The sequence below is a fragment of the Corapipo altera genome, unplaced genomic scaffold, assembly GCF_003945725.1.
Source record: "Corapipo altera isolate COAL_440 unplaced genomic scaffold, ASM394572v1 68, whole genome shotgun sequence".
In the NCBI taxonomy this organism is placed as follows: domain Eukaryota; kingdom Metazoa; phylum Chordata; class Aves; order Passeriformes; family Pipridae; genus Corapipo; species Corapipo altera.
Window position 1 is genome coordinate 4,264,549 of NW_020884919.1, and position 24,850 is coordinate 4,289,398.

Here is a 24,850-nt window from a genome sequence, read left to right on the forward strand (position 1 = left end):
GTGAAGTAAAAAGATTTCTTGTCTGACTCACTACACTACACTGGCAGGAAAATATTTATTTTTTCAGGTCAGTCACAGAAAACAACAAACAATGAAGTATTTCCATTTCCCAGCAAGCCACTGCTGGATTTATTATCATGAATACCTCAGACAAATCAGGTCAGAAGTCTATATGTAAAGCAAGACTTGAAGGCTTATTTTTGTCAGAAGTTCATACGTAACACAAGTGAGAAAACATATTGAGATAATCACCTAAGGTAAGTGCTTACTGTAATGTCAAGCTAAATCTCATTCCCAATAAAAAAAACCACGTAAAATTGACCCATTGAATATAACAGACCATTATTAATGTAACAGCTTCACTACAAGTCATATCTGCATCACTCCCAGGAGACTAATAACAGCCAAAACTAATGGAGTAACAACTAATTGTTATTACAAAGTATTTAGTAAAAAATTCTCCAGTGCTTATCAAGCCCTGGTGAAAAACTTTAGGCAAGTCAAGAGACTGTATGTTGGTCAGGGAGTCACTCAGATATGGAGAAAATTAATTCCTGTTTCTTTCTGTTTCACCTGATGTCTGTTGTTGAAAAGAAGTAATTCACCCTTGAGACAAATCCATGTTTTGAGTTTTCTTCAGCTGGGACATAGGCTTGTGCACCTTGCCCTAAACATCTCCCAGATGTGGAGTTCACCAGAGGTGGGGAGAGGTTGTGGACAGAGAGGGGTGAAGACAAGTGTAAGCAGGCAGGGAGGGCAGCAGCCACACTGGAGATCAATGAAGGGGACATAAAACATGATATTGGGGTAAAAAGGGTAAGGGGAGCTTCACAAGAAATGGAGAGGTGAGTCCTGGGTTTCTCCTGTCCCTGCTGTTGACGGTGCGCAACGTCCCAAATAACACACGGCAGCAGAAGCAGAGGGATACTCTCACCATATCCCACAGAGTTTAGGTTCACTCTTTGCCAATGTAGTAAAAAGGCATAACCATGGGCTGACCTCGATACAAGCAAATACAGTCAAAGAGCATGGAAATCTATAGTTAAGAAGTGTTAATAAATCCTTCCCAAGCAGGCCTCAGCTTCTGCCAGCACAGGAGCAGCCAAGAACCATCCTCATTGAGGTGTTCAAGGGCCTTTCTACGTGTTGCTGAAATCTCCAAGTTTTGGACAGAAAACTTTGGCAATAGTTGTCAGGGACTCTGGAGGACCTGTCCAGGGATGAGCCATGAGGAAAAAGAGATGTTGCAAATAAGTCCCCTCCCTCAGACACCACAAAGAAATATATATTTCTTTTGTAAAGAAATATATAAAGGACTAGTTCTTCATAGGCAAAAATAAGCTCTTTTCCTCACTTAAACTCCTCTCCTTTGCTTTCTTTTCTTCCCTCTGATAGCATTGCATCTGCAGGATCCATGCTGCTGGAAGAGGTCACCTTGTGGCTGTTCTCTTGCAGATATAGAAGACAGCTAGACAGAGTGATTGCAGATCAAAACAGTATTATTTGCAGTCTTAATATTTCTATGGAACTCTTGAGGCTGAAAAAAGGGACAGCATCAGGAAATGGTGTTGTTCTTATTTTTCCCTCTGCGCCTTACATGAAATCTGTGGCTTTCCCAGCAAATTCTGCACGAACAATCCTCTGCCTGCTGTACTGCTTCCCTATAAAACAAATGGTTAATGTGTAGATCCCTTTTAGCTGCATGCTACCATCCCAAATTAAATATGACACTACATTTGTCATGTAAGTCTTGGTCTTCCGTAAATTATATATTTATTAAAAGCTTTCCATTATTGAATTTCATGCCCACAAAACAAACCTCATCCGTGTCATTGGAAAACTGTTATCCTTTATAACCTGCACTGCGTTTCAGAAAACAACCTTCCTATGATCCAATTAACCTATTAGAATATTCAAAGACCCGGCACACGGGAGACAAAATTATGTTTGCTTTCCTTATTTCCTAACTTTATACCATATCTCCAAGACAGGCTAAAACCTGTATGTTCTGCGTGATAAATCTCCTCTTTAATAAAAGGAAGCAGCATTTGCAAAGTACAGCTTCAGAGACAATTATGATTGTGTTAGGCAGACACTGCCATCCTTCTCCTCTCTGACTGCTGTGGAAGGCTGATCCTCAATGGAGTAAGTAGAAAGCATTTTGTAAAATGATTGGAAAAAGGCTAAGGGCCCCAATTTAGAAAACATTTTGGTTATTTCAAATAATTCTTATCACTCAAAGTCACTGCAAATCTGCTCAGCATTCAGTCTTCCCTCAACAGAGACCTGCCCAAGCACATCGTGCAGCAGCAGCCATACAGTTAATCTTGTTCCATCAGAAGGTGATCCTGCCAAGGTTGTAATGTTTTAATAAAGTCTAGTAGGAGAAGCAGAGATTGCCTTCACTGCGTTGTGCCACTCGGTGTGAGCACAGAAAAAGAGTTTTGGCCTCCATTGACCTTGACTCTTCATTTCACAATGTATTTACTACTGTAACTTTCATTGAACAAGAAAATGTGACTGCATTTAATAAGCAAGGTGTTCGAGCACTATAAACCATTAAACAGGCAAAGGTGTTTTACAGTCTTTGGTCCATTCCCGAATAAATCTCACCAAATGGTTTTACTTCTTACTGCTGCTTAGAGTGAGAAATGACAATTCTTCCCTCTCCTCCATAATATATTCAATACTGAGTAAAAAACACAGTAAAATTCTGTTATTATTCTTAAATTAAATTCACCAAAAAAGGAAATTCAGAGTTCACTCAACTCATACATAATCAAGATTACACCTTGTAGGAAAACAGCACTTAAACAAAAATTGGGGGATTGGAACTAGATGATCATTAAGATCCCCTCCAACCCAAACTGTTCTGTGATTCTACAAAATACCGCGTTGGAAGAGAGCATTTTACCTTAACATTTTTTCCTACATTTATTGTCTCAGCCACTTCACTATTACCTACAATTTTAAATATCAGAATTTATTAAAATGCATCCATTATTAGGGAATTATTAATTCATTTGCATTCCAAGAATCACTCACCTAAATCTTTAAAAAAGCTATGAGGATATTCTCTAAATAAAACCCTGAACATAAATTTGAGGACCAGATTTAAGCCCAAAATATATTTTATAGTTCAATTAAACAAAGCCCCAAAAATCCTGGAGAACAAAATCCAAGCTGATAATGTTAACATTCCATGTACTTCTGAGGAAAACAATAAAACAACGAAACACTTCCCAGGAAAGAAATTTAAAAACAAAAAGTAGGTTAGTGGTAGTGTGACCTCAGTCAAAATTTTTATAGAAAATTTTAAAATATTCATTTACAATGAAGAAAATTGTAATAAGTTCAGTGTGGTTTGGCCACTGTGAAATAAAACATCAATGTCATATGGAGCTTGGAAAAGAAAAGGAAAATAAGGAGATGGACAAGCAATTAGATGAAATTTAAGTAAAGGTCTCATTTTCCTCTCCCTAGATCTAGAACACATCTTTTAGTTAAACAAATATTAAAATAGAAACACAGCTGGTAGCCTCTGCAAGACAGATGGTTGAGGGAAAAAGGGTCTCAGCCTGACTCCCTGCTTTCTGCAGTGACTCTTAACCTAAAGCTGAGGCCAAATGGACCCTGGCACCAGCAGTGGCAGGAGGTTGGGACTCAGCCTGCCCCAACACCCTGCAGGGACCACACAGAGGTCCAAGTTTTGCAAACAAAGCAGTGGAAAATGTTCACAGAAGGTGATGCAGAGAGAGATGATAACTCAGGTGTCTCCAGCGCTCCCTTGGGGGATCTTGTCTGTCTCTCCCATGATTGTCTGAAGAGCATCAATGGTCTTACCTTGTTGCTTTACTAATTTAGGTGCATGGAAGTATGCAGTGTGACTACTCTCCCATTTTCACAGGACATAAGAGAAATTCTCCACCCTCCTCCTTCAGAAATTCAAGGTTTCCAATTACAAATTCCAAGTCACATTTCCCCACCTGCCCACAACTTCCCAGTTACACAGTACCAGAACAAGAATATCCAGGGGCCAAGGGGAATGGGTCATACTAGAAGAAATCCCTACATTTCAATGCACTCCACCCCTTTATATCCTAACATATTTCTGTTCTATGATACTTAATGGATGAAGGTGCAGAGCTTGTCCTTGAATGTAACATAAGCAAGAAAAGTAATTTCTTAACCTCCTGAGCAATACCAGGTACAACAGTAGCAATCTACAAAATCAGAACCCCAATCTGCATTTGGGGTTTTTTTATTTCATTCTACAAAAGGGATTTTTCTGCATAGCCCAGTGATACCCAGTGTAAACACACTCATATTTATGTTATCTTAGTGCTTACATCATGGATAGACCAACTACAACAATAATTTATTGCATTTGTTCTGCTCCAGTAATAATAACCAGCATTTCAGCTATTTGGAAACTTCATAAAGAATTCAGAAAGTGATTTTATTTATGAATATAGAAATAAACTTGTCATGAAGCATTCTTTAATGTCTCTGTTTTCAATTGTTCCGACTCCATTTGCTTTTCTTGAAGGAGAAAAACCATAATTTCCTCATTGAACACTTGTCTACAAGGAGAAATTACGATACAATATCCAGCACAGAGTAGGTCAACTTAATTGTAATATTTTTCCTTAGTGATGGCACAAATGTATACCTGACAATTCAGTTCTGACAGTCACTATTGACAGTTGCCTTCAACACCTAAACTGAAATACGGGCCAAATCTCTCTAAAATCTACTAACCTGGCCTTGACAACAGCTGTGAGAGTGGGGGAGAAAAAGACCCTGCCAAGATAATTTCTCTTTCCCCTTGTGACAGCAACAACTCTGAAGGAAATCCCAATGAAAAATCATTTCGAGTACACAGAGTTTGACACAATAGAGGAAATTTGCATTCAGACTCAGCCAATTGCTTTCATGGCTGGCAAATTCACCAGGAGAAGTCTCCAGAGCTCCTTCTCAACCTCTCAATAACCAGAAGCACTCACTGCCAAGGTCCTCCAGCACTGCAGGCCCAGGTACAGCAGGGTAATGGGAACTCATCAATACAGGTCCTGCCTCAATTATCTGCTTCATTGACATAAGCAGCTCTCAAATATGAGGCTGGACTTAGTGGTGGGAAGAGGAGGAAAAGCAGAAAATGTCAGATAGAAATAATTTTTCAAAGGGGAAAGTTCATCATTTTACTTTTAGGAGAGTGACTGAGAATCTGTAAGACCAAGTGCCCTTTAAAAGGGCTTCACGTGTTAGTCCAAGTGGTTTATGATGCTCCAAGAAACCCTTTGCTGCAATTAGTTTCATGATATGCATATGCTCATATATTATCACATACATTCATCTATTAAATGACTCCAGTCTTAAGAAAGTCTTAGTCCATACTCAGAAAAACTACTTTAAAACAAAAGAATTAAAGGAACTCAATTCTGCTTACAGAGTTCAGGATTTTCAGTCCCCAAAGAAACCAATTTTTTTTTTTAATTATTATTTCTGGAGAAAGATTTTCCCCTGCAGTTCCCACCTACCAACCAGCTGAGCCATCAGGTCCAGGATGCACTCGTCTGCCAAAGCCCACGGGCGCCGGCCATTGAAATGGCCATGAACACCTCTGAAAAGGAAGAGAGAAATGATGAAAACAGGAGCTGTTCCCTTTGGATCAGCCCTGAGAAATATATCTGGTTTGGAGACCCCACATTTGGAGGAAGGAAGAGGAAGAGACTTGCCTAATCTGATAACTTTTCTCATGCCATAAAAGCTTGTAGCAAATGAAATTCATTTGTTGGTTTCTGACAGGTTCTCAGTTGCTTGACAACTACTTATTTTGACCCAAAAAGTTCCTTTAAAAATTCCCCAGCATTAAAGATGATAGCTTTTTCACAAGCCCTCTGGAAGTGGTTGCATGGGTACCAGAAGCCTCTGGAAGCAGGCATGCTGGGAAAGGGTATCTCAGTGTGGGATGGCACCTGCTAACCCAGGCTCACATCAACTGCACAGGGAGTAGAGATCACCCACAGAGTCACCCCACCTGCATTTCTAGCTGAACATTGTATGGTGCAGAGGATGATAGACTTGAATACTGCCTTGCTGCCAGACAGAAATATTTCTTGTCAGAAACAATTTTCATCCTCCTGCGTCTCCTGTCTGAGTTCACCCTCCTGCATAAACCAGCAGGTACTTCGTGTTTGTGCAGGGCAGCACCTGCCCCAGCTGAGCTGCTTGCTAATTTTTACTGCTTCTCTTCTCCCTGACAAACTGTTCTAGATCTGAGAGGGCATAAATCTTTTGGGGTTGACAAAGTGTATTTAAAAACTTTATATTGCAAACTGCTCTTGTCTACAGTGGATCACATGGTCACCCTAAACCCAAGTGCCCCACTACCCTGGAGTGACAGATATGTACATTCAGTCTTGGATTATATGCTCTGAGCTAATTTTTCCTTCAATTATGACAGAGAAGGAAACTTCTAAGGTAGCTACCATGCATATATAAATAAAAAGTTGCCAAGTTTCTTAAACATGCAGGGTGTAGAGTAGAGATTTAAATGCAAATGGAGGCAGATTGAGGAAAGTAATAATGGTGCTAATCCAGGGGAACATTGCTCTGGGCTCCCATCTCACACTGGATGATTTTCATATTTGCTGAGCACCACAGGGTACTTGTGGAGTCAGAAACACCAGGCTGCATGAGGCTGACTATAAAGCTGTTTCAAAATAGGGACAAAGCCAGTAGGAAGCTGGGTAGAGAGGAAAAAAAGGCCCTGAAAGCTTTGATGTGGGGAAAAAAAGAAAAAAAAAATGAACTTTTTAAAGAAGAACAAGCCCACAATGTTCACATAAAATCATGAGAGGACAGCTGGAAGATTAAGACATGAGAAAAGAGGGTGCATGAGACACTACCCCACCCTCAAGGCTATTTAAAAGATTGCTTTTTGCTATCCACCTCATACTTTCCCTTCTCAGGGAAAGTCTCACACACAAATTACCTGGGCGTTTTACAGTCAGACCCCTTCTGATTGACTTGGGTCTAATTCACACCTCCTAGAGATATTTCAAAAAAACCCTACAATCCTAGAGAATAGAACTGGTGCAAAAGCACAGTTGTATTAACCATTTCAAGCCTGTCATCCTTGCAAAATACCATCTACTTTCAGACTACATTAGGTCAACAGATGAAAAAGGGCACAGGTACAATGGAACACCTCTTAGAGGTAAAATAACATCCCTAGGTTTGACAAGACCAGTCCTCCACAGATGCCAAGGAGCACCCTGATCCCCAATTTGGATAACGTCATGGTACACCAGCTCACTGCTTTTCTCCATTTTAGAATTGCTCTCTGATGAGACCTTGACAGCAGAGAGCGGGCAGTGTGAAACAGCTCTCATTTACAAGAACATTTCACAGATGAGGAATAAAGGCAGTGGGTGGGTAGAGGAGAAAATGCTGTAAGGGGCAGGACTACTGCTAAAATTCCCTCCCTTCTGTCAGACCATAATGCAGCTGCCTTCCCTAAAGACAGTGTTATGTGTTTCACAAACAGCAAGACATTTATTGGTAATTTCCCTTCTTATTCTTCACCATAATATAGTGATCAAGGGACTTTAGGATAATAGAGACTGTTAAAGTAAAACCCCCAAAGATTTTCAGTGGCTCCTAGCCCAAGGGGAATCTGTATTTTTGAAAGAGGATAGTGAACTTAATAAGACGGGAAAAATAAGTCCTAACTACCTATGGGATTCTCTTTCATTAGCTTTCTCTGATTTTATAGCCATTAGTGTCCTCCTAATGGGAATTTACTGATGAAAGTTCTTTCTATCAGCACACAGGACTAACAAAACTTCAGAATAAATTTCCAAGTGATCATGAGAACAGATATGAGATTTTGGGCATGAGAATATTTTATTTTGAGAGGAAAACATGGACATTTAACTATAGTGAAAGAGGGGAGAGGCAGCATTTATTATTATTCATATTATTATTATTATTACTGCACAGCTTACAGCTTGCCTCCCTCTTGATGGCCAATATAAATGACAAGAGATAAAAATTATTGCCATTAAAATGGTAGTTAAAGGCATATTCTTGGACCCTTTTTTTATTTTAATCACATGAAACTCTGTGGACTTTGCTGATGGCACAATACATCCTATTACACTTAGGTTGTAAAATTCTATGCTCTGCCTCAGAGAATTTATATCTCTGTATATTATGCCACCCCTCTCTCAGCTCTGGTAGGCACTGGGGGTAATAATCTTTAAGGACACAAGTGCTGTGTTTCTGGTATTCCCCTCAGACATGGAGAGCCTTTATCCCTTTTCTTTTTCCCACTGCACCCTTGGTTGGAAGAGAGATTTAAATCAAGGTACTCAAATTAATGAATACAAAACATTGCCCATCAATTCATAAAGCATCACACAAACAGCCTATTTCTTCAACTACTGTGCGAATTTCTCGTAGTCCAAATTAATTTTTAGTTGGTTACCATTTTATTTTCAATTTGGCAGGAAATCACAATGCCACGTTTTATTCGCTGAGGTCTGGTTGATTTAAAGCTCACTAGGGGAGTTGGAAACACATTTTGTGAGATGATCCCAGGGTTTCAAAGGCAGTGAGAAAAGGGATTTAAATTAATTGCCAGCTTCAGGAATCTTCTGTGCTCATCCAAATCTTGTTCAAGTGCAAATTTCTTTCTTGCTTCTTTGCCAAAAGTGATGCAAGGTATTTAATGAGCCAGTACAGACTCTGAAGTTGGACCATGGTTTCAAGCAAAGAAACAGACAAAAAGAAAAAGAACTGTATTGATCAGTAAATAAAAGGCAAAGCTAAAAACCCAGGGCATTATAACAGGCAGGTCTAACAAACAACCTGCTGAAAGGCACAGGGCTGGGATGACTCCTGAGAATGGCAGGAGAGGTGGGTCTGTCACACAGGACATGGCCAAGCCCCTCCAAGCTGCACTGCTCTTTGCAGGGCTGTTGCCTCTTGCAGGATTAGTTCACCACATAGAACCAAAGATACCTTTTGACTCACTGAAAATAATCTTTGCTACTGCAGGTGTTATATTATAAAACCTTCCACAGACTAGGAGGCTGTTAATCTACTATCTTCAAGTCAGAAGCCTGTTGCCAGCCTGTTTCAGTGCTTAGAAGTGTGTGTATATAAACATGTTTTATTTCTAGCCTCAATTTATTAATTCCTAGCTTACATTTGCTGTGCCAGAATGCTGTTTCACATAAGTGGCTCCATTTTGCCCCTACAGTTGCCCATTGATACACTCACAGAGAACAATAATTTTTTCCTTTCAGTCTTAATTTTGCTCAGCTTAACAACTCTAATCCTCGAGACTTCCATACAGCAGGTTCTCCACTCCCCAGTTGCCCTGCCAGCCCTTCACAAGAGCATAACAACTGGCTACAGCAAGCTCCCTTCTCTTTTAATAGTTCCACTTTCATGAGTTACTCGGACGTGAGAGACGTTTCCCGCTGCACTGAGTATGTTCACGTGCAATAATGATTCTATAGAATATTTTAGTTACTTAACCAGTTCTGGCAGGGCAAAGGGAAAATACTGAAAAGCACCCCTTGACCTTTCTCTAACCAAACAAGTCCCTTTAAGTTTGGACTTTTAGATTTCAAAATATTGGGTTATTGGCTACTCTAGGCTAAGCACAATAACTCCTCATCCCCTTTTGCCCCTTATTCAATAAGTCTTGGATTTAGCTGAAATCATAACAGAAAGATGAAGACTAAAAGGCTCTTTTTAAATGCATACTAAGAATGCCAGTGGCTTGGATTTGTAGTGTTTACACATTAGCTTTAAAAAAGAAAAGGACTGAGGAACACGGAGAGGAAGAACAAAACCAGAGAAGGTGTGTGGGAGGCAGTCTAAGGGAAAAAATCCATAACTCACCACTTAACTTGGAGGTGCATGAAAGAGACTCACCACTGAGAGGGAACACAACAAGAAAAGCACGAAAAAGCCTCTTTCTCCCCCAGCTTTGCTCTAAAGAGTTACCATCACCACAAGGAGATAAAGCTCTGAGCTTCCCTGCCCTTGACCACCACTGCTGGGTAAATCTTCCCTTTCACTCTTGCCATTACCTGTAAGCAGTGAAAACCATTTAAATAGACTCATAGCTATTTGAGATGGGTCCCAAGACACAACAAACAGAAAATGCGATAAAACAATTTATAAGAAAGCCAGAATCTATACCATTGCTGACTTGATGGATGTGCCTAATTTGCATGCCATTGCTTAGATTCTCTCTACTTATTTATCCAAGCCACAGCCACTAAATTCCACACTACCAGCACATCAGCCATAGAACAGGATCCAGATGGGAACAGCTTCCACCTTAGACTGGATTTTGCTAAGCTGTCCTTGGTGGCTGGAATAAAACTACCCATTTCTGTACCTCCAACCACCTGTTCCTTTGCAGCCCCCAGAACACCATCCTACCCACCAGCTTCTTTAAGCATACATCACTCTCTTCAAAGTTATCTTAACCTCTACTCTGATTTTCTCAGTTGCTTTAGGTGCATCTGCAACTAGCAGGATTTTATTCTAGGGGTTTTTGATTGATTTTAGTTCGGGTTTGTTTTTTATTTTTGTTGGTTTTGTTTTATTCTTTAGAGGTTTATTTATTTGGTTTTAAACTTTCTGATTTATTCTGGGTAAGGTTTTTTGTAGCCAAGCTGTATTTTTGGTAAAAAAGTCTTTCTAGTTTTGCTCCCTCACTTCCAACGGCTCAAAATCATGTTCAGCCATATTTCCCCCTTGGATACAGTTACTGAAGGCACATTTGATCTGAACATGCTGCCTACCTTTTTCTTGTGGTTTTTTTATAGTTATTGAGGAAAAATCCATCCTTCACTGCAGCAAAGACAAACATAAGAATAGAAGTGAGCCAGTGAAAAGATACAGTGGAGGAGCTGAAATGTGTTTGCACTCCCAGTGCATCACTCTAACAGATAAGAGTGCTATCTGACTTCTACCTTTTGAAGGAGCTCAGCTGTTTCCCTGATAAAGTAGGATGAACAGTACAGAAATGGACAGGGTTGCAATTTTTCTAAACCACTGGAGAAACTGCATCACTGTGCTGACTGAATAACCAGCAGGAACAAACACTTCCCAAAGTTCACAGTCATTCCCATTCATTCTCAGCTTCTTACTTAAAAGAATACAAGTGATAAATAGGAAACAGTAAACCATATGTATGAACTCACAGCATTCATATATTAGCAAGTGAAAGAGCAGCTACAGAGTTTTCCCATTTCCATTGTGAAGCCTCCATCTAGACTGTTCCTACTGAAACAGGGCTGCCCAGTTAGCAGTATTCATTTTTCCTCTTCTGCCTCTCCATATTTCCTCTGCTCTCTCACCATGAAATCACATCTGTTCCACTGATATCCTGCACCCTATAAAAGAGTTCATCTCTCTCCCAGCTCACTTACTCGTCTGGATGTTATTTTCCTTTCCCACCTTCAGTTCCCTGGCTTTTACTTATCTTTTTCCTTACTTATCCCTGGTCCAGCTGCTCAGGCAGGGGCTGGATACCTCAAAGCACAGAGTCTCAATGGAAACAGAGCATAATATTAATAAAAGTAAAATAAATAATAAAAAAACCTTTTTCTTTCCCCTATATATATTAAAATTTTCCCATTTTTTATGATGATAATATTCCTTTCCTGCAATGTGTCCTTCTTTTGTCCTCCTGCGTCTCTTACGTCAGGTTCATTCAGCAGAGTTTGTGGCAATCCACTCTCAGCTCCTTGCTGAGATGCTATTGAGAAGACAGGAATGTTTCCTTCTAAATAAAATGAACTTGTCAAGCAGAGACCTGGTTTAAGAAGAGCCAAAAACCTGCCAGTGCTGGCAGCAGCATCACCTGTGCTCAGTGTTATTTCAAGGGGAACTGCCCATTGCAAGGCCTGCAGGGTGAATCACACACAGTTAAAAACACTAATTAGAAAATCACAGGGCCTGAAACCCAACCACATTCATCAGCAAGGTACAAAAACCAAATGAGTTTGTGTGCCTTGTGTATAAACACTGTTTATAAAAGCTGTTGGATGAGCCAAATCAGAGCTACAATGCACAGTATGGGTCATCACAGCTGGAAGGGTCTCTTGGCCTGTTTTACTGCTCATACCTATAAAAGAGACGCAAATAGTGCCAGGAAAACACTGAGCGTGTTTTACACCTGGACTGTAGTGCTTTTAACACACTATTCTGCAATTCAAGCATTTCCAGGGAAGATCCCAAAATAAATTGCTCACCTGGAGCACAGGTTAGCATCTCACATATCCCACAGTGTACTCACGTTCGAGCCCACTTGTCCAGTTCTTCATCCAAGTAAGTTTTAACCTTTCTTGGCTGGAGCCCAAGAGAATTCCCAGCAAAGTACACACAGCTCTCCTCTCCATTCACCAGGCTCAGATCAGCTGTGGAGGGAAACCACAGAAACAACAGGTACATGGAGGTGAGCACAGGAGGGTCAGCACATGTGTACAAACACCCCCAAGCACACACGTGCCACCATCCAGAGCTCTGTCCCTTCTTCATCTCCCTGGGACATCCTGGTCCCCACACTCAGATAGAGGTGCCACCTCCTGACCTCCCTCCCAGAGCATCACTCAGGTGACCCTGCAAAGCCTCCAAGGAGGGGGACAGTGAGTAATTTGCAAGCAGTTATTCACCTTGTCCTCCTACAATTCTTGGAGCTAATGTGAGTTCAAGCATCACTAAATCCCCAGCTCTCTGAAGAGAGCTTCTCTAGAAGCAACCACTGGCACTAATTTTATCAAGTCTGTAACCACAGGTGAGCAAAGAGGGAGCATTTTCCCAACCAGGCTATCCACTTTTCTTCCATCATCAGTATATGCCTTCCCTGAGTCGTGAAGCTACTTGAATCATGCATTTAATAACAGTTAAGACTAGGTAAATCTGTGTCTTTCATGTAAGTTCTCCTGGTATGATTAAATCTCTGTTTAGAAAAATGTAGTCATTGCACAGAATATTTTAAGGCCCTCTCAAAAGTTCTTGTCTTGCCAGCATATACTGTGGGCTGCACTTCATGTCATCGTCGGAGGAGGAGGAGGAAATCTATGTTGACAAATCCTTTCAATGATTAGGAGAAAAGCAAGGCGGTAGAAATTTATAAATAATAGCTGTACTGAGGTTCTGAACAATCTAATTACCCTATGTCATCATCTATCAATCCAAACACAAGCCTTTTTCTATTATTTCTCATGGTAGAGATTCTTGGAGGGACAAATGATGGTGACCTTCTAGAAGTAGTAATTTACATTTGTCTATACCTATACTTACAATTCCCCAAAAGCTAATATTACATGTAATTTTGGTAAATATAATAATTAGAATGATATTTACCAAAATAGATTATATTAGATCTCAGAATAAAGATAAGAATTTATTAAGATACATGCTAAAAATGAGCATAAAATTGCAATTTAGTCACGGAAAATTTTCAAAGGGCTGTAGAAAAATAGTCTGGAAAAGGTCTCTCACTACCTTTTGCACTAACAGTTCCCAACTTCATTGAACTTCACCAGAAACACATTTTTCAGGAATATAGACAACTTAGGTAATTTCTTAATTAAAGCTTTAGAAGCTTTTAAACAGCATAAGTCAGAGAGCAGTTTCATCCTAATCTGTTTTACAGATACTATGTCTGTTTTTCATCTCCATTCTAATATGAATGAAAACAGAGAGGCACAAACATTATCCATGCTCCCAAATTGATTCTATTAACAGTTCTTTTCCTATCAAGAAACACAATAACACTGTCCCATTGGGATTAGAGAGGAGGATTTTTGCTCAAGAATTTGGAGCTCGATCTCACTAATGCTCCTTATGCTCTGACCAAGCAGTAAAACAGGTAAGGGATTACAAGCAAACCAGCTTTCCTTGCACCACAGTCCTTTCTAAATAAAACCACCTCTTGTTCACTGTTGAAGAGAGATGACATTACCTTTTTCATAAAGTGTATTTTCTCTATTTTTAGAAAAACAAAGTATTTTTCTACCTGTTACTTTGGATATAGTTTTTGGCATTTTATCAATACTTTATCTGGTTATACTTTTTTCCTTTTGACAAAAAGCTGTTTAGTTCCCCCTCTTCTGACCAGCACACACTTGTGCTCCAACACTTCCACAGTCACAGTAATATTCTTTACAATAATACATTTGTTTTCTTAAAATTAGCACTTGACTTTTCCCAAATTACTCTACCCTTACTTCTCAAAGTATTCACCCTTTTTATTTCTGGAGGAGCTGCAGTTGATATGCAATATAGATTGAAATATTCAAACAGCAAATAAACACAGTTGAGGAAATAAAGGAAAAGCAAACAAGAAATAATTATTGAAATGTGTTCTTAGAGAAGCCGGAATTAAAAAACTAAGTGTATTAATTAAATACATATTTTCACACCTACTGAGATTCATGTAAAAAATTATTTTGCATGGTAATTATACCCATTTGTCCACATTAAAAATGCAATTCTATACCTTTTAAACTTAAAAGAAAAAGCAAGTTTATTGTCAGAAATATTCAGTCCAAGCAAAAGGGAAAATTTCAATGTCTTTATCAACTAGAGAGGAAGGACTAAACCTGCTTATACATATCTGAGATCTGTCCCTTGTTGAAGGATAAAAGATTACACCCTTCACACCTGCCTGGACCCCCCTCACAAGCCCTCCAAAAAAAGAACCACATTTATATGATTAACCACTGCCTTTAACCATTTCTTCTGGGAAATACAGCTCAACACTTTCACTCTTGGGCATCTTTTTATTCCCAAGAAACCCAAATGACGCTCTATTCCTTTACAAGATGACAAAGCACAAGCCAAAGCCTTAATCAGACGGGTGATTTGGTGCCCAACTGCAATCCATGCATTCCTGCCTCCTCCCTGTGGTGCATGGAAAAGCGTTAAGGGGTCTCGGCTGTCAGCTCGGGGAAGAGTGGGGAGATCCAAACATTTCTCTAAATCTCCCGCTGTCATCTTTCCCTATTTGCTCACCTGAGCCTCGTCCCTCATGCTTGCACATAAAACCTCAGAGATTTGCAGGGAGTTGGGCTGCTGTTGGTTTCCACTTGATTGATATAACAAACAAACAGCTGTGACAGTTCATAACTTGATAACTAAATTAAACTATTCTAATGACTTCCTAAATATTTTTTCTGTACGTCATCTTACAGTTGTCTCCTATGGATGTTCTGATCTGCTTCTTGTAAGGTTTAATTTTAAAACCTCATTGTAATGTTTTATGTAAATACATAAAGAATATTTGATGGCTAATATCTGTAATGACATTTATCTTTAGGAATATGTTATCTAGGATCCGCTCCTGGGTGCAGATAAATGTCAAGGGAGATCTGTCTCTGTGGTATAGACACACAATGTAAATATATATATGTTTACAACCCTGCTGTTTTTCAGCAGGGAAGGTGTTCCTGATGACAGCTGAAGTGCAGAAAAGAGGGACAGGGGAAAAAGAGAGACAGGGGAAAAAGAGAAAGGGAAAAAAAATCCCTTAATTTGGGAACACAGGAATGATGAGTTCTCTGTGCTGTACAACTAGTACTACTTTGTACATTGCTTATCTTCAATAAAACATATATCTCTCCACAGTCTCAGGACTAAATATTATCATAACTGCAGGGAAAAGCATTCACATCAGCAGTCTTTGGGTCTAAATATGATGGTGGTTGAAAAATAAACAATAATAAAGGCTGGAAGGGAAGAAATCAAAATTGTCACAGGGGTATCAAAACCTCTACGTATTTCTCAGAAGATTCTTTAACATGAAGCGGCTACAACACTACACTGAAAGGTGACCTTTGATATTCTGGAGGGACATTTTACACGCTGAGTTGAAGATCCAGCTGCTGTTCAGGTATCCTACTGGAGCTGGATTTCAACAGCACAGCCCAGTGAAGGGCAGCAGCACCACGGCCATGGGAGCTGTCTGCCAGCACCTTTCCAGCTTTAGAGGCACATTTTGCAACATCATTGTGGCAGCTGAAGGAGCTTTGAGCACAGAATAGTCATACTCAAACAAACAGATGGGGTTTAGGAAACTCTTTTAAGCAACCAGGGTAAAAAAAAAAAAAATAAATAAAATTAGTTCTTGGAAGACCAGCTGAGAAAATTTCCTCCATGTGGAAGAAGCACCTAGTTTAGATATTTGTAAAGTGCCCAGTTCTGTTCTGAATAATAAAGAACTGGGATTTATCATCCCTGTGTCCTAAGGGAAGGAGCAGACAGCATTCTCAACACTCATCATTGTTTAGCAAGAAGATACTGAAAACAGAGATAGTCTGAATTCCTGGACATCTTTTGAAACTATGGATACCATTTTCTATCACAGTTCCTTCCTGTACACAATTTGGGGAATGCACTGGTAGTTTCTCATATAACATCAGAACTGTTCTTTTCAGAAAAAAAGAAAATCTGCAGAAAATTATATCTGCAGATGTAAATTTTACTGGAAAACGAAAAAAAAAATTGCAAGAAAGTTCTGTCATATTTTTTTCCTTCAATTTTCAAGGGGTGTATTTTGCCACAGCAGGAAAGGAAGAGTGTGACTGTGCCTATACTTGTTTACCATCTGAGGAAACAATATGCCATTTCTTCAGTTTCCAGTGTGCAATGAACAGGGGCTGCAGAAGCAACACAACTTTTGCTTCCCATGTATCTGAGCTGAAAATAAACCCAGACAGATCTTGGGAAGCAGGAGAGAAGCCCTGGACCCTGCTGCCTCCACAAGGTGGGTGCTTCCACCAGGTTTCCCTGTGTGATTTTGGCTGAACACGGCAGAAATTTTGGGTACAAAACACCCCCATAGAGATTTTTTTTTTTTTTGCTTTTTGGTGGGCTGGGAGTGATAACTTGAAGCAAAGGCTTTCAACTTGCCAGCCCTCCTGCACAACCCTCCTGCCTCCACACCAGGCCCCCTCCACACTCAGGGCATGCCACAGGCTCCTCAAAACAACCTACAGACCAGAAAAGAAGCAGAAAAACTTCCAGAACCATTTTGCACATCTACATTGAAGCCATGTGCAGTTATTTATTTGCAGGCAATTCATAAGGAAAGCAGGAAATATCCTCTGATAAAAGGTTTCACTAGGAATTATTTGCTCAGATCAATTATTTGTTCTAAGGCACAGTGCTCCATTTGGCCTCAGGAAGAAAATATCTCTACTACCAGCAATAAGACATGAATGTTAATATAATACATGTGCTGTCTCTTTCATTAACTAAAATAATTGTAACCAGATAGATAATACCAAAGTGTATTACACCAAGGAAGCAACTGCTCTGAACTATCACAAGCGACTTTGCCGTTTCGAGCCATTAGACAGAAATGCTTCTGCCTATAATTTTCAATCAGTCACTATATTGTTCAAAGCTGCTGACTGACAGCATAAGCACCATGTAAGTACTGCATCCTCACATTTTATTCAGGATGGGAACGAGAGCATAAAGCTTCTGGTGCTAGAATAAGCTGACGGATTGATTTAGCAACAGCAGGGACATTCTGTGCTCAGATATGACTACAATTGCTAAATTATCTCATAAGTGATGATGATGATTTCCAAAGATTCGTGATAAACACATGCACAAGATATGAAGCCCAGCCCTTTCCCCCCTCCCTGCTCCCTCAGAGCTATTATAATTCTCACTTGGAGGCAGATCCTTGACTTTTGGGATACAGAAACATTCACGAAGGTGTTTTAACTCATCTTGCTCATCTAAGTGAACAGCGAGTTTTTTGTCTGTGGGACTGCATCCGAGCTGCGAGGCAGTTTGTTCCAAAATGGTTGCTGGTACCACAGGAGAAGAAGGATCCATTTTCAGGTCATTCAATTTCACCTAAAAATCAAAAATGCCAGTTTAGCTCCTGCAGTTTGCATATTCATGAGTGGCTGATAAGCAGCCACTAAAGCTGCATCATTCAAGACCCAAACTTACTTGATTTAAAGGTTTTAAAAAGTGAAATGTCTGAATAGAATGGTAAAACTGATCAAATATTTCCAAGGCAACATATTTCTGTAACCCCCCAAAGGTTTTTTTCTTTCCCTTCTATAGATACAATGCTCTTCCCTTTTTAAGTTGTATCAGCCACTTCTAAGTTCTCCCATCAGACTGACAGCAGTTCCAAATGCTGAAGTGTCATTCACAATTTTGAGATGTCAAAGCCAGAGGCAGCATTGTTGTTTCTGCAGTCTGAGCTCCTAAGAATAGCAGGTGCACAGCTACACTGGAGTTGCTTCCAGGCTGTGCAACATTCAGCCTCTTTCAGCTTTTCGGCCTCAAAAATTGGAGGGGGAGTTTGTGCACAGTCGTGCTCACGTTCAAGGGTAGAGCAGGAAGGATACAGGCAAAGGTATTGTTAGAAACTTCACTTTCAAGACCAGGACCTTGAATTATTATTTCCTTTCAGCTGCACCGAATATCCTGGTGGGTTTAGCTCTGTTTGTCCCGGGAAAAGCGAGAAGCCCGAGTCAAACCGCAAACATGACAGACCATAGATTCTGAGAATATCCAAAGCTAACTGCAAAATTTACAAGCTCATTGATCTTGATAAGAAAAACAGTCCTTTAACTGCACTGCTCAGAGACACCATTGTGTTCAAGATAGTACTTGTGCACTTGGCTTTACAGATCTGTGACAAAGAAAATTTATGACACATACCCTGCACTTTAGGGCAAGGCTTCAATAGTGCAGCCTGCTGTGTTCTGTGGCAGTAGGCAGTCAAGAGGCTCATTGAGGTGCTTGGTGGTTGCCCCAGTTTAGGGAAATGTGTAGTTACACCACACAATATTTTCTGCCTTTTTAACATCCCCAAGAGTCTTGGTGCAAAGGAGCACTCAAGGGAATAGGCTGAAATAGGGCAGATTAGCACATAACGTGCAGCACAGAGCCACTAGAGAATATTACTTTTTTCTCTCTGTTTGAGAAAGAAAGCCCTTTAAGCACTTATCTTCCATAAGAACCAGCTTTCATTTCTTAAAGCTAAAAGTATTCTGTGGATAGTTATCCAGAAACAAGCTGTGGATAGAACAACAGATGACTATTGAGAAGAGCTTTGTCAACACATATGGGAAGGACAACGGTTGGTATTTAAATATAAACCCCTAAACAGCACAGACTCACTAGTGCCAGTTGATCCAAACCTGTTTAGCCAAATGGCCAGCATGATGCTGCTTACCTGCTTTAATCTGTTATCATTTGGTTTATGATGCAAACATATTCTTTTCCCCCCTCCAGTCTTAATATCTTTCACAGTAACAATTTTTCCCCTCCCACCAGCATGCAGAGTTAAAAAAATAAAAAAATCAGAAGAGTTCTTTAAGACAGCAGTTTTCCCTCAGCTAATGAAACGAAAACTCCTGGGAGTTACCGGAGATATCCTATTTTTGTGCTGTCTCCATACAGGTTTTTCACACCTCCTCATTGTTGCCAAATTTATCATTCCCACTCATTTGTCCTAATCATCCCCTAGGTGGTAAAAAGAAAAATAAAATAACAAAAGTGGTTGCATTAAAAAAAATAATAAAAAAAAAAAAAGGTATTTCAGCATCCTGGTTCTTGGAGTGCCTTTTAAGGTTTCTAGGAGGCAGAGGGCTGAGAGTGCTGCACCTAGACTAGTAGTCACTGGGTGTGATGCTCAAGAGGCCAAGCTGGTTTGGACCAATACACCCCACTAGCCACCTCCCAGAGAGCTGCCACCCTACTGAAGGCCTTGAAAGAGATGTGACCAGGCTCCCTATTCATCAGGGAACTACTCCTCAGTTCCTCCGCAGCTGAGCAGCAGATTCAAGACCTTGCTTCCGACAGTTTCTCTGCTGAGATGTCAGTAACATGTGTGCTTTTCTGAAGGTCAGAAGAACACTGACCTTCTGGACCTCACTTAGCAGACATCAGGGAGGATACTTAGGGATCTTTATTTCCTCCGGGAGATGTGAAATGAGAAAAGCAAGCTTGATTCATGAACACTGTGGCCATCACTAATACAGGCACCTCTTTATAACCTACAGGCACTGTAAGGTAACTTCATTTTCACTTCTCCAACTTATAAGTTTTAAGAACCCACAGTATTAATCAATAAATGAGGGCAAGCAATATTTGGATCAGTACTTGGAAAGCAAGACTAGTTTTTGTTTCCAAAGGTTTATGTATTCGATTTATCCCACGAGCATGAATTTCCTGATCCCATTATCAAGGCATGTCCAGCACATATACAAATAAGCAAGATATAGCCCTCTATTTTTAATAATGGGTATTCAATGCAAATTATATAAAAAAATCCTCGTAGAACAGGCTTGAAACCATGCTTCCCTGACTGTCTCCTTCTAGGTAAATAACCACACAGTAACCTGTGTAGTATTTTCTATGCAATCTCAAGTTGATGCCTGGATTTTTTTGCTCCCCAGTGACGTAGCTCCTGAAGTAAGGGAAGGAGCCTTTTGAGCTTTCTAAACAGATCACTCACTTGAGTTAAGGAGATTTGTTCAGGGATGCTCAGCTCCCACAGTCCCATGCAGGGGAGACCTGAAGAACTAACACTGCCATCACCTACGTCCTCTCCTAAATACAGCCAACGAAGGAGTTTTGGGAATTGCCAACATTTATCTCCTTGGCCCACTGAGGCACTGCCAGCTAATTCCCCTGTAGTTTATGGCCAGGAGATGGATGATAAGGGTGCTTGAAGGACAGTTTGGTATTATCTGGCCTGTAAATGCTCTGCTTTACACCACGTGAACACAGCCCAGTGTCCTACACTTTAAATTACTAGTCACCATTTCCATGTAAGGACAGCCAGTTATTACAGTGGATTAATGACTATCATATTCCAGGTCATCCTCTGACCTGTCTGGCAAGCATAGATGGGTTTGGTTTCCATTTGAGGCCTGACCCAAAACTCACTGAAGTCAATATTACAGATGATTTCTGGATCAGGCTTTTTGTTCCCTGTCATTGCTGTAGTTTGTTCCATCTGATCAATGACTTACATTTATTTTTATTCTCATTGATATTTAATTTTGACAGCAAATATAATATAAATACCAAGGCCTAGAAGTTGAAAATTATTAAATGCTCAGTGGGATCTGATTTAATACAAACATTATGAAATGAGGTAAAACTACTGAAATAAAATCAATCAAAATCCTATTGAGGAACGAAATTCCAGAGATCCAGTTCTAAAACCAGAATAAGAAAGTATGTTTGTCCTTTGAATGGGAATTAGGCTTCATAGAGCAGAATAGCAGAATTTATTTAGGATTTGGGGGTTTTTTTACCATTTAACTGGCATAATTTCATTTTTTTAATCACAGAATAGAGGTCTGTGTAATTATTTTACAATAATTCATGAGTCATTTGTTGTTTTCTACAGGTAGAGCAAACATATTTTTATAAGAACAGCGCAGCTTTATTCCAATTATCTTCATTTAACTTTAAACAATATTCTGTAACCTCTTCAAATTAAAAATCAGACCCATTAGTGCAAAATGCATTTCCCACCTTGATAAACATGGTTCTTTACCAGGATTTTTTTTTTTCCAGACAGCTTAGAGTAAAAATAATCAGTATCTTAAAAGAAACCATTTGCCTCCACCACCTACTCTGAAAAAAAAGCATTCAGGTGTTTTCATAGAATCCCAGAATGGTTTGGGTTGGAAGAGACCTTAAAGACCATCTCATTCCAACCCTCCTGCCATGGGCAGGGAGTTCTTTCACTAGAAAAGGTTTACTTCTTTTCCTTGAAACTTTTACAACACTATTTGACTCAACAGATGACAAGAAGTCAGTATATTTTTACTTTTTCCTAGTTCTTTGCTCTTTGGACTCTTCCATGGGACTTGCCTGTACTACATCCTGATTTAGAGCAAAGAACTCAGCAATGACTGTAGGCAAACTTTTATATTCAAAAAGAGCATAGGCAACTTAAATTAAGAAAACAGTCATTATTCCATACTTTATCAGCACAGACATTGCCCCACGCTACTTCATCTCCCATTTTAAAACTATAAAAGACAATGGATGAGAATTAGTCAGACACAAGTGACGTGAATGTCTGGGTGATTATTTCTGTTTTGTCCTTTATGCATAATTTACTGCTAAATAGAAAAAAAGTGTGAATATTAGCAAGTCATCATATTTACTCAGGAAGGTCCATTAGGCTTCATTATAAAATGATAATTTGTTCTCTTTATAGATCCTCTTATATTTTTATGGACCTACCCTCTGTCTTGAGATATTTATTAAAAGCAAAAAAGTAAAGTTCCCTTGCCCCCCCTTAAACATTTTCTTTAAATATTGCAAGATGTTACTCACAGTCTACCCTGTACAGTGCTGACAGATATACAACGAATCTCTACTTTAAGCTGTATCAATATCCTCAGAGGAAAAGCGTTTGTCATGGAAATAGCTTATCCTGCACTTTCTGCCCTCCAATAGCTGTTCACCAGGTTGCCAAACACAGCTCAGCCCACAGACCTTTGATATTTTGAGGCTGGTGTCCAAATGAATTCTTGGGAAGGAAAACTGGGGGTGTGCACATGTGTGAGTGTGAAAGTTTGCCGTATAGGTCCAGGCTGTCAAAACACACCCACTGAAAGCACCAATAGCACTGTAATTGAAGTTGTTTTACAAAACAAACAAAAGAGAAATTACAGATCTGCACAGTGTCTAAGGACTGTTTCTCTTCCCGTCTTTACACCAAAAAAAATTGCTTTGGTGAATATGATTTCACAGAAGGAAGTTTCTAAAAAAGCACAGCCCAGAGCAGCACGCAATGTAGATTACTTCAGGTTAAATACACTTCAGTGAATTTGTTTAAATTACAGAACTGGAGAAAAATCTAAATATTCATAACTTCCCCGACAACAGACACACAGCAGCAGCCACCACTGTATAATTAAATAAGTTACATGCACAGTGTCACAGCTGCAGCAAGGGAATGTGACAGAGAGGAATTATAATAAACTCAGTTACTTAGAGTAATTTAGGCACTTATTGACCTTCATGTCAAGAAGCGTTATGGTGTTAGAAGTAATTTTACATAGAAAACTCATTTTTTCCCCTCCACAGTGAAACCACGTTACCCCGCGGTCGGCAGCCACTCCTGAGGGAGGATGATGAAACTTATGGGCAAATACTTGTCACTGCGTGAAGAAACAGCCACAGTCACATGCCTGGTTCTCCAGGCTCTGACCCCACAGCACCAGACACGTGATCTCAGAGATTTAACTAAAAACCAGGTGTGCATATATGTAATTATGTCCTTTATTATTGTTTTCTTTTCCTTTGTCACCATTTTAAAGCTCTAATTAAATTAAGAAGGTACTTTTTTTTTTCCAGCACAGGCAAAAGAATACACACACAGTTATTATGAAAATAGTTTTAAACCAAATTCTTTCCCTTTCATGATGGAGACGATAGCATAATAGCAAGAAGTCAGCAGTGTTTGCAGCCAGGTGGCAGAGGAAGTAGTTAGACATGGAATATAGATTTGCCAGGGTGGAAAACAGAAGAATTAGGGGTGAAATTAGGGAAGAACAGAGTTGATATGTCTCTTTTCTCTCTAAACATTATCTCAAACCAGCCACATGTAAGCCCAATCCCCTCCATTCAAGCTTGAATGACACCCTTCCTACACATAGCTAGAACACAGTCATCTGGAAAAAGAAAAATACTTTCTCCCTATTCAGTCCCTGAAACCTCTGAGAAGGGAAAAAAACACACAACCAACAAAAACACCAAACCAACACACAACAAACTGAAACATTGTGGAGAGATATAGGGGCAAACGGGTCAGAGTTGTGGACTAACAGTGTAATTCAGAGACACATCTCCATCCTGGTGTTCTGCCTGCCCAGACCCCTGCAGTAATACTTGTTTATTATCTGGATTTCCATTTTCAGTAAGCACCAATAGATGTGACACTCTTGAACTGTAACATTTCATCTTCTTTGCTAGGAAAAAACCCAACAAAACAACCACACAGAGCATTTAATATTGACCCAAAATAGAGCTGACCTCTATCCATCAGTTCCTGCAGTATCATTGCCCTGTTCTGCACTGCCAAATGATTTTTTAGACTTCCCACTAACTTGCTCTTTACTTCACCAGCCAGATAATGAGACTGCTCCTAGAGAAACTTGGTCCCACCAGGAATCTTGTCCAAGGAAGAAGTACATTGAGGCACTTTGGCTACTGAAGTAAGAGGGATCCAGTGTCAAACTCAACCCAAAAGGGTATTTGTTTCTTGTTTGGTTGACCATTTAGGTCAAACCAAGCTTAAATACACTACAACTTTTCAAGTTGCCCTTGGAAATAAAACTACACAAACAGTGGAGTGAAAATTTTTCCCACTGCATTTCCTTTTGAATAAGTATCGTGTGTTTTAACCTTGATTGTCAGTGGTGGCAGGAAAGCAGCTGTGCTGGCAAAGGCCATATGTTTGTAGAGTTTCATGAGAATATGAATATTGACCCCTTCTTCCCAGCTATTCTCCTCAGCTCTTCTGATGGAATGAAAGAAAAATAGAGACAAAAACCTTTGCCCTTCAATTTCAGACTCAAAACAAAAAAAAAAACCAAAAACAAACCCCAAAAAAATCAGCAAACATGTAGCCTATATACCTTTTTTTAGCTGCAGAACTAGTATAATAGTCTGTTGAGGTTTTTTTCCTGTGTTGCTGTGAAGTAGCCAGAGGACAGGAAGAGAAGAAGGAGCTGCTGCAAGTTACAGCAAGACCAATGTACAGGGGAGTGAGGCCACACGAGAGGGGCAAAGTCCCAGC

General features: G+C 39.8%; 1 protein-coding gene across 7 annotated transcripts in view; it reads right to left on the bottom strand.

The window, feature by feature from the left end:
• Window positions 1-23,202, bottom strand: part of KYNU (kynureninase) — a 58,922-nt gene extending 35,720 nt beyond the window's left edge. Inside the window, exons 1-5 of one of the 7 annotated variants that reach the window (XM_027656347.1) lie at window positions 23,151-23,202; window positions 17,724-17,913; window positions 14,271-14,306; window positions 12,335-12,455; window positions 5,541-5,623 (exon numbers count right to left, since the gene is read on the bottom strand). In XM_027656347.1, coding sequence (XP_027512148.1) covers window positions 5,541-5,623; window positions 12,335-12,455; window positions 14,271-14,306; window positions 17,724-17,892 — 409 coding nt within the window. In that variant the 5' untranslated portion in view covers window positions 17,893-17,913; window positions 23,151-23,202. The other 6 variants (XM_027656348.1, XM_027656344.1, XM_027656342.1 and 3 more) reach the window with 6 other exon arrangements.
• Between the last annotated feature and the right edge of the window lie 1,648 nt (window positions 23,203-24,850).